The sequence below is a fragment of the Delphinus delphis genome, chromosome 10 (genome assembly GCF_949987515.2).
Source record: "Delphinus delphis chromosome 10, mDelDel1.2, whole genome shotgun sequence".
NCBI classification, from domain to species: Eukaryota; Metazoa; Chordata; class Mammalia; order Artiodactyla; family Delphinidae; genus Delphinus; species Delphinus delphis.
Genome location: NC_082692.2, coordinates 43,805,264 through 43,817,279, shown reverse-complemented (window position 1 = coordinate 43,817,279; position 12,016 = coordinate 43,805,264). Strand labels below are relative to the sequence as shown.

General features: G+C 41.0%; 1 protein-coding gene across 1 annotated transcript in view; it reads left to right on the top strand.

Moving 5' to 3' along the window:
• The window catches only part of DST (dystonin), a 494,547-nt gene that overhangs the window by 415,037 nt on the left and 67,494 nt on the right, over positions 1 to 12,016 (top strand). Inside the window, exons 62-67 of the mRNA XM_060021645.1 lie at positions 169 to 335; positions 2,779 to 2,938; positions 3,137 to 3,463; positions 4,205 to 4,289; positions 5,629 to 5,870; positions 6,775 to 6,981. Of these exons, the coding sequence (XP_059877628.1) occupies positions 169 to 335; positions 2,779 to 2,938; positions 3,137 to 3,463; positions 4,205 to 4,289; positions 5,629 to 5,870; positions 6,775 to 6,981 (1,188 nt within the window). The remainder of the gene's footprint in view (positions 1 to 168; positions 336 to 2,778; positions 2,939 to 3,136; positions 3,464 to 4,204; positions 4,290 to 5,628; positions 5,871 to 6,774; positions 6,982 to 12,016) is intronic.

The following is a 12,016-nucleotide window of genomic DNA, read 5'->3' as shown; positions in this document are numbered from 1 at the left end:
TTTGAAAAAATCCTACTTCTCAGGTCCTTTTGTATGTGAATCCACACAAAGTTATTTTTGTTACATATCACAAGTACTTTGTGTATGTTTTCCATATGTTGATAAAATTATCGCTTTGTTTCCTTTCTTTTTATTTATTTTTTTTTAAATTTACTATTGTGTCTTAAGCTTCTCCAGAGATTGTTGGATGACCGCAAATCTACTGTGGAGGTGATCAAACGGGAAGGAGAAAAAATTGCCGCCACAGCAGAACCTGCAGATAAAGTGAAGATTTTGAAACAACTGAGTCTCTTGGATAGCAGATGGGCGGCCTTGCTTAATAAGGCTGAAACAAGGTAAATGCTTCCAGTCTTTGAAAAGAGCACCAATGGCGTTCATACTGATTTCTTGTATTTTGGTAATGCTTTTCTTCAAATTGTTATTTTCCTGTGTTTATCATGTATGTGAACATGGAGGGCAAGGGCTATGGCACCTCTGTCTTTATTCCCCCATGGGGATGTCCTGTAGTCTCCAAATCTATCCCAACTCTTAAGAGTATTTCCTTTGGGGGTCATTCGTTCATTCATTTATAACGTAGTTATCGCCTGCCTACTGTGCATCAGGCAGAGCTGGGCCTTCCGCAGGGGTGCGCTGGTCAGATCATCCCTGCCCTCAGACAAGGGACAGCCTAGCAGGGTTTCGTAGCCATTGAAGACTAATGACAAATGTGATGGTTCAAAGTGAAACCTGGGCACAGGGTGCTGTGGAAGCAGAGAACAGGAGGAACCTGGCCTGGGGCAGGAAAGTGATAGCTAAGCTCTGTTTTAAAGGAGGAGTGGGAGTTATCTGGGAAGTGAGGCAGGTGGAGGGCACTGTGACGTCTACCAGGGCCGGAAGCTAGAGCGTGGCTCCACCGGGCTTCATTACACTTCGTTTTTTTTCTTTTTAATTTTTTTAATTGAAGTATATAGTTGATTTACAATGTTGTATGAATTTCTGCTGTACAGCAAAGTGACTCAGTTATACATACATATACATTCTTTTTTAAAATATTCTTTTCCATTATGATTTATCATAAGATATTGAATATAGTTCTTTCTTCATTCTCTTCACTGGCACCACATTGACCGATGTCATGTTGTAGCTACACTGAAGTGTACACTGGCTGGGTTGGAAATAGATGAGCCACTGAAGAGAATGAGCATCTCCATACATTCCTACCTTCTTTGGAACTAAGATGGTGCAGAGAAGAGTTTGTCCAATCTTGAATTACGGAGTAGAAGGAGTTATCATTCTAGGACCATTGAATAAGGGGCTCCGAAGGAGGCTGGAAGTTTCATGTTATTCTTTAATGTGTGTCAGTAGATTATTCCTTCTGTGTAATGCCCCAGAATTACTGCCATGGGAGAGACTCTCAATACTTTTTTTTAATAAATGAAAGTCTAGATCTCTGCTTCACTCCCATGACTGTCCTTTTTTTTCCCTAAACCTTCCTCACAGCAGTATTAAGTGGAGGGATGGTGGTGATGCTACGATTCACACACAGACTAATAGATTCCCTTACAATTTAAATCATAGTCAATTAAACCTAGTTACAAAATAGTTCTTTCTAGTGATTCTAGGTGATTGGATATTAGAATTTTTAAGAAAGAGTCATAAATAGTGATCATCCAGAAGTCAAAAATAGTGTAGTAATTTTATTCATTTTTTTAAAAAGATCAAATGTATTTCAACTGAAGGTTTTAAAAATATATGCATGTGTAATTTGTGATATGAAGGTATAGAAATTATGTTCGGTAGCATGTGCCAGTTGTCCATAATTCCCTTTGTCCCCATAGAAAGCTCATTTCTCAAATCATGTAATTCTCTAAGAATTAAACATGATAACAGGTGAAGACAGCTGCTCTTGGTCTCAGCAAAAATAATTCACAGGATTGGATACAGCATCAGGTCCTCTGTATACAGACCAGCACAATCACTTGCCGTAGATAAAAACCAAGGACCGTGCAAGTAGGTTTTAACTTACGTGGGACCTTTTTAAGGGAGGAAACAATGGGTTTTCTAAAAGCATTCAAACTCTGTTACAAGTTAAAGTCTGAGGAATATTTCTCCTCTTTCATGATATTTTAGTCCATAAAATATTAACTGTTGCCTTGGGGAAATATACCTGACAGTGTACTTTTTAAAGGAGGACTCACTAGTAATTCCAGCACAGGGGATGCTATAGTTATTCTTCAAAATTTGAATCTAATTTTGACCATTTGATTAAAGCAATTTCAGTAACTGATGCTCCGATTGAAGTTAACTATTATATAAAGCACAGAATATATGTTCAGTAAGTATTACCTATTACTATCATTATTATGGCTACTATTGTTATTATAACATTACTATGATTATACCTATTATTATTGTAAGTATTACAACCAGGTTACTTAAGACTTTCACAAGATTTAGGCCCTTGAGGTTGATGTGTTGTTCAGCTTTACTTTTATTTAATAGGAGAACTATTTTTTAAAGTTTTTCATAGATTTTTTTTTTTTTTTTGGCCATGTCACGTGGCTTGTGGGATCTTAGTTCCCCGACCAGGGATTGAACCCCGGCCCCCCGCAGTGGAAGCATGGAGAATAGGAGAAATATTTTAAAGTGTCCTCTCCATGTGAGAGATTTTAATTTTAATGTTAGATGTTTTCTACAAAAACTGTTTGGAGTGGAACACGGGAGCATGAATGAAGATTTCTGTTGACAGTTTCCCACGTTTCTCATCCCTGAATGACCTTCCTCTTGGCACGTTTTCAGGAATCGTCAGTTGGAAGGTATCTCAGTGGTAGCACAGCAGTTTCACGAAACCTTAGAACCACTGAATGAGTGGCTGACAACCACAGAAAAGAGGCTGGCGAATAGCGAACCCATTGGAACCCAAGCATCCAAGCTGGAGGAACAAATTGCCCAGCACAAAGTAAGGTTCCCATCACACGTTAGTGAGATCCAGTTTTCCGTGCCCTTTGTGGTTTTATGACATGCATTTGAGTTTTGTACTGTTGTGTGATGCATCAGTGCAACCTTAGACCCATTTCATGTGTCAGCTTTTTGTTCAATTTATGTTGTCATTTTTATTTGTCCATTCTTTTTGTTTCCTTTTTTAAACTTTATTTAGGCCTTAGAAGATGACATCAACCATCATAATAAACATTTACACCAGGCCATTAGCATTGGCCAGTCCTTAAAGGTTTTGAGCTCCAGGGAGGATAAAGATATGGTGCAGAGTAAATTAGACTCCTCTCAAGTGTGGTACATTGAGATTCAAGAGAAAAGCCACGGCAGGTCTGAGCTTCTCCAGCAGGCTCTGTGTAATGCTAAGATTTTTGGGGAAGATGAAGTGGAGCTGATGAACTGGCTGAGTGAAGTGCATGACAAGCTGAGGAGGCTCTCGGTCCAGGATTCCAGCCCTGAGGGGCTGTGGACACAGCAGGCTGAGCTGCGGGTATTTTGATTTATTTTACTTTATTTTTTCATTTCAGTTGTCCTCATTTTCTCAGTCTTCGTTATTTCTGTATTATTTTATGTTCACTATGATTTAGGTGAGTTGCTGTACTCAAATAAGACATTACCTATGTATACAGTGACTTTTTTTAAATTGAAGTATAGTTGATTTACAATGTTGTGTTAGTTTCAGGTGTACAGCATAGGGATTCAGTGTGTGTATATATATATACACACACACACACACCCCACACATATATATATATGTGTGTGTATATATGTGTATATATATATACACTTTTTCAGATTCTTTTCCCATATAGGTTATTACGAAGTATTGAGCAGAGTTCCCTGTGCTGTACTGTAGGTCCTTGTCGTTTATCTATTTTATATATAGTAAGTAGTGTTGTATTCAGTTACTTTTAATGAAGTCACATGTAAGAAGAGATTTAATTTATCCAATAGCTGGATTGTTGACTTTTATTTTGTTATTTCATCTTTGTATACAAAGGCCCATAATTAACCAGTACTCCAGTGTCTCCACATCGCCCATTTTTTGAAGAGGGGAGTGAATTATGATAGGTGAACTGAGACATGGGCACAGTGGTGGTAAAAAGTTGGGTAAACATGAGAACAGTGAGGAATATTTGAAAAGGTGTTTCCTCAAATAAGATTAACTGATAATGCCAATGCTTATTTAAATTTCTTTTCCCCCCGCATGAAAATGATACCTGTGTTTTAGGTTCTGCAAGAGGACATCCTACTCAGAAAACAAAATGTAGATCAGGCCTTACTAAATGGTTTAGAACTACTTAAACGAACAACAGGTGAGATACCTTTCAAATCAAATCCTCATGACGTGAGTATTTTGTGTTGCTTTCAAAATATTTTAGAGATGGGGGAAAAACACAAAGCACACTCGAATTTTGGGGCCACTCCAAGATTTCATCCTGGAGAATGCTTTGAAGGCCGACCGAGGGGGTTTTAGACTATGATTTCATTGTTTTTCTCATGATCTCACTGAGTTTTTAATGGAAGTTTTGTGTATTACTCATAACACCAAGCATTGGTCAGAGAATCCCATGGCAGAGTGACATTAGTTTTCCACTTGTGGAAGGCAGTTGTTCTAGATGAGCACATAGGTTGTAGACAGCTTTTTAAATTTTTAAGATAGATGGCATTCAGTGACACATACTGTGACTATACCCAGGTTTCATTTCTCTGTGCTTGAACTCACCAAGAAAACAGATATTACCTTGTTTTAGTAATTCCTTTGGCTGTAGGAATGTCGCATTGTATTTATATCCAATTCAGCACATGTGTGTGGTGGGGGACAGGTACCATTCATTATGAATGGGAAGAATTTGATATAGTATCGAGAGCCTTGCACTTGGACTCTGAAGCCCAGGACACAATTTCTCTGTGTGTCTGAAAATTAAATAGAGGCAGGTGAGGATCTATTGGAATAGTGCAGGTGAGTTTATTATTATTATTATTTTTTTTTTTTTCTGCGGTACGTGGGCCTCTCACTGTTGTGGCCTTTCCCGTTGCGGAGCACAGGCTCCAGATGCGCAGGCTCAGCGGCCATGGCTCACGAGCCCGGCCGCTCCGCGGCATGTGGGATCTTCCCGGACCGGGGCACGAACCCGTGTCCCCTGCATCGGCAGGCGGACTCTCAACCACTGCGCCACCAGGGAAGCCCTGAGTTTATTATTTTTAACACACACATACACATGCATAGATTATACATATATAAATGTATGTATTTGGCAGTCACTATTCTAAACATTTTGCAAATATAAACTCATTGAATTTTTATCACAACTTTATGAAGTAGGTTCTATTCGTAATGATAAGTAACCAGGGGCACAGAGAGAGGTGAGGTATCTTGTGCAAGGTAGTAAGCCACAAACTCAGTATGCAAACCTAGGCAGTTTTTAACCCCGATGCTTGAAAACGGAAAGACCATACAAATAGTTGCAAAGGTGGTGCATTCCACATAGCCCTTTACAGTTTTTATATTTGCATTTTCAGAACTGTTTACACTCTCCAGATATCCTCAGAAAAATTCAAACCTAGGAAAGGGCTTTTCTTGGGTCAGAACTTCTTTAGCTGAAGAACTCTTCTTCCCCTTTCACGAGATATGACATGCCTTTGAAATTCTAGGTGATGAAGTTTTAATAATTCAAGATAAATTGGAAGCCATTAAAGCGAGGTACCAAGACATCACTAAACTGAGCGCGGACGTCGCCAAGACCCTGGACCAGGCACTGCAGCTCGCGAGGCGACTGCACTCCACGCACGAGGAGCTGTGCGCCTGGCTGGACAAGGTGGAGGTCGAGTTGCTTGCATACGAAACGCAGGTTCTGAAGGGAGAAGCCTCCAGCCAAGCACACGCGAGGCAAAAAGTACGCTCCGATTTATACACTCTTTGGATCTGCTTGTTATCTCTCAGGGAGCCTTATTCACACAGGGGCAAAGTGATATTTATCACGTGTCATTACTAATATACTTACGGATGCCTTGGTGGACGTGGACCCAACAGAAATTGGCAGCAGATCAGCTATTTAAACTTTTAGGAGCCCAGACGTGAAAACAGCATATTGTCATTTGTTTCTCGAATCTTATAGAAACAGAATGATGAAAACAGAAAAAAAAAAGAAAATGATCACTGTTTCAGAGATACACATAATTTGGTTAGAATAGTGATACCTTTATAAGATAGATGCCAAGCATGAGGTGGCTTTTCTAATTATATTGCAAGAGTGGTATTCTCTCATGCTGATCATCCTTCTTAGAGTTGTCCGCCTCGGTTTTTATCATCCTGAAGTACGATCACACATGGGTGAAGGCAGTCCGGGAGGTCAGGTCCACTGAGCCTATAATGATTCAACTGGGATGATTTAAAGCCAGTGTGTCCTTGTTTTGAGGGTCACTTGATTCTGGTTTGGACTTTCCTCTTTAGTTTTCTGGTACCTGATTACTTCAAGGTTACCAGCAAGCTGGATTAACTTGCTGGGTTAACTTGCCAGGTTCGGGTTCCCAATTTTTAAACATTTATATTACATTTCAAAGCTAAAGTCTTGCCATGTTGACCAAGGAAGTGTTCTTTGGAACTTCTCAGGGAACACTTTCCTTTCTGCAAAATAGCTTTAAGTAACCAAGGGGTATAGAACTGGGGTAACTGGCACTAAGGTGATCCATGCATCACGTTGGCCTGTGAAGGACTTTAGCCCCAAGGACAGTTAGAGGAGAAGCCCGTTCAGACTTGGCGTTTCCCACAAGTTTTTGTTTTCTTCCTTCTGTTTCCAGGAGCTAAAGAAGGAAGCTAAGAGCAGCAAAGCCCTGCTGGACTCCCTTAACGAAGTGAGCTCTGCTCTCCTGGAGCTGGTGCCCTGGAGGGCGAGGGAAGGGCTGGAAAAAATGGTGGCCGAGGACAATGACCGCTACCGCTTGGTGAGCGACACCGTCACACAGAAGGTGGAGGAGATTGACGCGGCCATCCTGAGGTCCCAGCAGGTAGGCGAACACTTGGGCGTCCAGGCAGTTCGTTTCCTCCACTTGCTCCCAGGGCCTCCACCTGATCAGAGATGATGGTGGGTGGTATTTCCATTCATTGGTTATGCTTCCACAACGGAAGGGGTTTGAAAAGCATTTAGCTGGGGTACTTGGACATCTGAGTGCCGGGCAAGGCTCATCTCTACATTGTTGGCAGCCATCTACCTCCTGGTCTCCCAGGCTCAGCAAGTCAGCCACCGGCAGGACTAGCACCGTTCTCCTGCCGTCCAGACAAAATGCCTTTTGTGTACATGTGTGCATGCTGCTCATGTTAATTTTATGCCCTGGCTGCGTCTAATCTGTGTGTGAGTAAATATTTTGAGTTATCGTGTAAGTCACTATTAACTGTTCCTTGATGTACATGGCAAAGAAAGGCTGAATTCTTTCTAAAAAGGAAACAGTTGTGTTGGTGATGTATTTTTTTTCTGAAGATGACTGAAAGGGGAAAAAATGATCGTTGCTGACCTGTCTGCAACTTGTATGGTTGCTGGTTCCAGAGAGTTTTATAGACCCCACCCCTTAGCCACAGCTCTCTCAGAAGACTGTGGGCAAAAAGGGGGGGGGGTCCTGGATCTAGAAGCTTGTAATACATGTTTTGATTAACTTTTATGGAAATCTCTGAATATTTATATTAAGTCATCAGCCTCTTGTTGCAGACTTGCTCTGACAGAGTTAGTAGGGTTTTGCTGTGTACTGTGGAACAGGGCTTGGGAAGGTGGATGACTCAGCCTTTGCACATCCCAGCCAAAAGCAAGAAACACAAATCAAGCAGCTCGTGTAGAGCATCCAAAATTCATTCTCTAAGGTTGCCGTAAAAGTGTAATTTGTCTAGTTCTAAAACATGGCGCCTCACTCCTCATTTCAGTGCCGTGCTCTGGAATCACAAAAGCCGATGGAATACAACGATAGCAAAAGGCCTGCCTCAGACATTTTTGTGAGGGAGGCCTTCATGCCTGAGGAATGCGTTTGCATGGCTCTGTTTTCAAAGTTTGGAGGAATTTGTATGCCTCATTATCATAGGATAATAAGCGTGTTTATTTGTGAAGTTTATTCAACTATTTGAAAAGAGTTGGATTGTTTTTCACCAAGATTTCTTTCGACCTTTCATAGTTGGCACTGAAGACTTCTCTAAATAGCACGACAAATATTCTGTCCTCTTGGGAGTAGAATTTTCTTGAGAAGCTGACTGTGGTTGGCTAGTTTGGGGAAGGAAGACAGTAATAAGGGTGTAACCAAACCGAGGTTCGGCTGCTTACTGCTCATAAGCCAATAACTCGAGAGGCAAGTGTCAGTAGAAAGGAAAGTGCTTTAATCAGAAAAGCCAGCAGTCTGGGGAGAAGGTGGACTTGTGTCCAGAGACCAATTCTGAAGATTCTGCTCAGCCATGACAGTTTGTAAAGGGAAAAGAATCTCAGTGAATCATCGAGGCAGGAGGTTGGGTTCTGCATCCTTGTCCATGGAGGGCAGACTGGCTGACTCTCTCTTCCCATGTTATCTTGCCCCCATGATCTCCTGCAGGATTGCTAAGGGGACTGTTGGGGGTAGAGAGCTAGTCATTTTTAATTGCTTAATTCTTCATTCTTACTTCTTAAAACGTAGGAAAAGAATCCACAGGTTAGACAAGGCATGGTGCGCTTTCAGGAGAACGTAAGTCAGGAGTTAGTTTCAGTTGCTTAGTGATCGCCTTCCTATAATTAGGTTCTTCTAAGGTTAGAAGGGAACAGAAGTGGGCAAACAGGAAAGGGGCAAAGGAGCTGCTTTCAAGGGCAGGTGACAGGCTGAGCGCCTACCGGTTTGTAAGCTCTGCCAGGTGCCAAGGTCATTAACTGTAGCCCAGTTCTATTCAGAGTTTTGCAAATGTTTTCCACAGGTTGGTCTGTGTTTTCTCGAATCTAAAACATATACCCTGTGGGAAAATAACAATTATTGGGGTTTTTTTCCGGATAAAATCATTCCTTACTGAAAGTTTCAAGACCTTGTGAAAGAATACAGAAAAACTCGTGGAAGCAAGAACATGCAAACACTGTGGTCTGTATCCTTCAAGCCTTCCTTGTGAGAGAGGGGGAGATTGTTTAGTAAAAGTATCTCACTACCAGTAGGTCATAACTAATATTAGTGCTATTGATATATTAATATCTTCTGGTTGTTTATATGTATTTATTCTGTACTTGTATGTGCATTCCTTTGAAATGCCTGCAAGTCAGCCCAATGGAATACCTCCAGTAACAAAGAAAACCAATAAAATTCACTTAAGCCAATTTTAAAAAAAAAAGGAAAGAAGAGAATACCTTTCCATTAAGGCTGAGATGTACCGTTTAGAGCTGGGAGGAGCATATGCAGTGTGTGGGGAGGTGACCTGCCTGGGGTCCCACAGCTAGTGTGTGGTGGAGTTGTAACCAGGACTTAATCCTGGTAGATTAAGGTAGATCTCATTCTACCTCCCTAAAGGGACTCTTTATAAATCAGGCAGAGAGGAAAAATCCTAAGGAAGGAGGTGATCCATTTTTTTCTAACCTCCTTCAGTAATCCGAAGGAAGGCGCCATTATTGCAGCAAAATAGAAGTATGAGGATATTTCCAACCGTAAGGCCTGTGAGACTTGGGCAAGTAAACTGAAAGGATCAGGAAATATCTCCCTCTCTCTCTCTCTCTCTCTCCCTCTCTCTCTCTCTCTCTCTCTCTCTCTCTCTCTCTCTCTCTCTCTCTCTCTCTCTCTCTCTCTCTCGGCAAATTTAAGAACACACTGGTACCTGTCTTTCTGGTTTGGCAGAGATTTAGTTTTGCACTCAAAAGAATAGTTTCTAAACTCATAATTAACAAGTTTAGAAAGGACCTAATATATCACTGAAAATTGTTTTATAACCTTGCCCATTTATAGATGTTTGGAATTAGGACCAGAGTACAGTTTGATACTAAAATACTTGTTTTCTCTTTATCCAGTGATAATGTATCCATGAAATACAAAAGGAATGGTGCAAAAAAAATCTTTAGACTTGGATATGAACTGCATATTTTGTATGATTTGTTTTACGTTGTCTAAACAAATCATCTACCATTCTGTTTCTTCTCCACCTGAACCGTGGACATGATCTGACAGCAGTCCATCTTTTTCTGCATACCTTAGGCACATCTTGTTTTATTAAGAGCTACTCCTTCCAGATCCCTCCCCTGACATACCCAACCACGAGTGATGGAGTGAGGATATGGGCCTTGCAAATGACTTGGTAGTTTTTAAATTTATAGATTTGATGCTTTGTCCCCGAATAACCGGACTAAATTCAACTAGATTGAAAATAACTGAATGTCCTGTTTTCCAAGCAGCTTTCTCTTCAGATGTTTCCATCTTTTGACATTAAGATTGTTTATGTACAGGCCTGCCTCCTTTATACTGGTATAACCTGCATTTTGGAATTCAGCAACCATGTAGGGACATTGTGAACAGTCAGGCCACCATCACAGAGGGTGTTGATTGACATGGAAGATGTCAGGCAAACGTGGAAAAGGGCTGAGGTCTGAAGAGAGGAGGGAAGGGGGCATCCAGATACCTTCTCGTTAGTGTGTGCTTCATATCCGTCCGGTATACATTTAGTTCTCAAAAAACTTCTGATGTGACGTGGTTAGATTTTTCATGTTAATTCTGTATCACATAGCAGTTTTGAAAAGATGTGTCACTGAATTTTGAGATCATAGGGCCAAGAGCCTTAGGTAAAGTAGAGTGATGTTTATTATTATTTTGGAAATAATGGAACAGCCTCAATTATTGGCAGATGCCTGAGGACGGTGTACATTCATTGTGACCAGTTAATAAGCTCCTGAGTCTGACTCTGCAGATTTGCAGGCATCAATATTCTGAAGAGGATTTTTTTTTAATTGGGCCCATTCATAAGTTTTAAGAAAAATCTGAGTGGAATAAGGCAGCTTAGTAAATAGTGATTGTGAGCTTTAGAAAAAAGCAAAACAGCTGCCTCCTTCTCACAATGCCTGCCATTATCTGAGTTAGAAACTGTGGGTATTTTTGCATGTTAAACCTACACAAAGTAACCTAGCTTTGCTGCTTTCTTTCTCTAATTGCTCACTGCACCAAATGACCCATGTGGAAATGGGGAAAGGAGCTTTTGCTTGAAAGACGTACAGACTTACAGCCTGAATTCAGATCACTGTGATTGTTTAAACCCCAGAGCATTTTGTTGTCCTTTGCCTCTTATAAATGTGCAATTATCAGAAGGTGCTAAAGTGTGTATTTCACTGGGTCTGGGCATCCCAGGCACTCTCTGGGAGTTCTAATTGCCTTCCTTATTTTATTGGGCCTTCATAACCCCCCAATATAAAGGCACATGGGTGCAATTAAAATAAACAGTTCATTGGGTCATTAGGGATCAGCCTGGGAGAAAAATAACACCAATTAATTTCTTTTAAAGAACTAGAAGGAAACCTCCCCCACGGAAGTGAGATTTGTTTACGGCGGGAAAATATGGGCTGGGTTATGAATAATGTGAAGAAAAATGGAAGGAAATGCTAATCAAAAGAAAGCAAGCGCTAAGACCCTCGCCAGGGGAAGGGAATAATAGGATGTCCTGGAGGTTAAAGTTTGCTTATCACTCTGTCTTTCTTAAACCTCTGCTTCCACGCAAGAGAAACTTTCTAGATAAGTACAAAAGCAGTTTGTCAGACATGGGAGAAACGTTTAAATAGTAACTGAAAACCCACCACTTATTGACTGTTGTGGTATTTGAGCCGATATTGGTGAAATCCCATGAATATTTTGAGTGACTGAACCCAAATTGTGTACAAGCACGAGGGATGTAACAGGGCAACCGCAAGTATAGGCTCTGGGGTCAGACCACCATGGTTTGAATCTCAGACCCGACATTTACAAGCTGGGTAACCTCTGGTGAGTCAGTTAACCTCTCTCTGCCTTGGCTTCCTCGGCTGTAAATGGGATTAGTGGTAATACCCACATTATGCCCTTTTATCCTGACAGCAACTGTATATTCTTG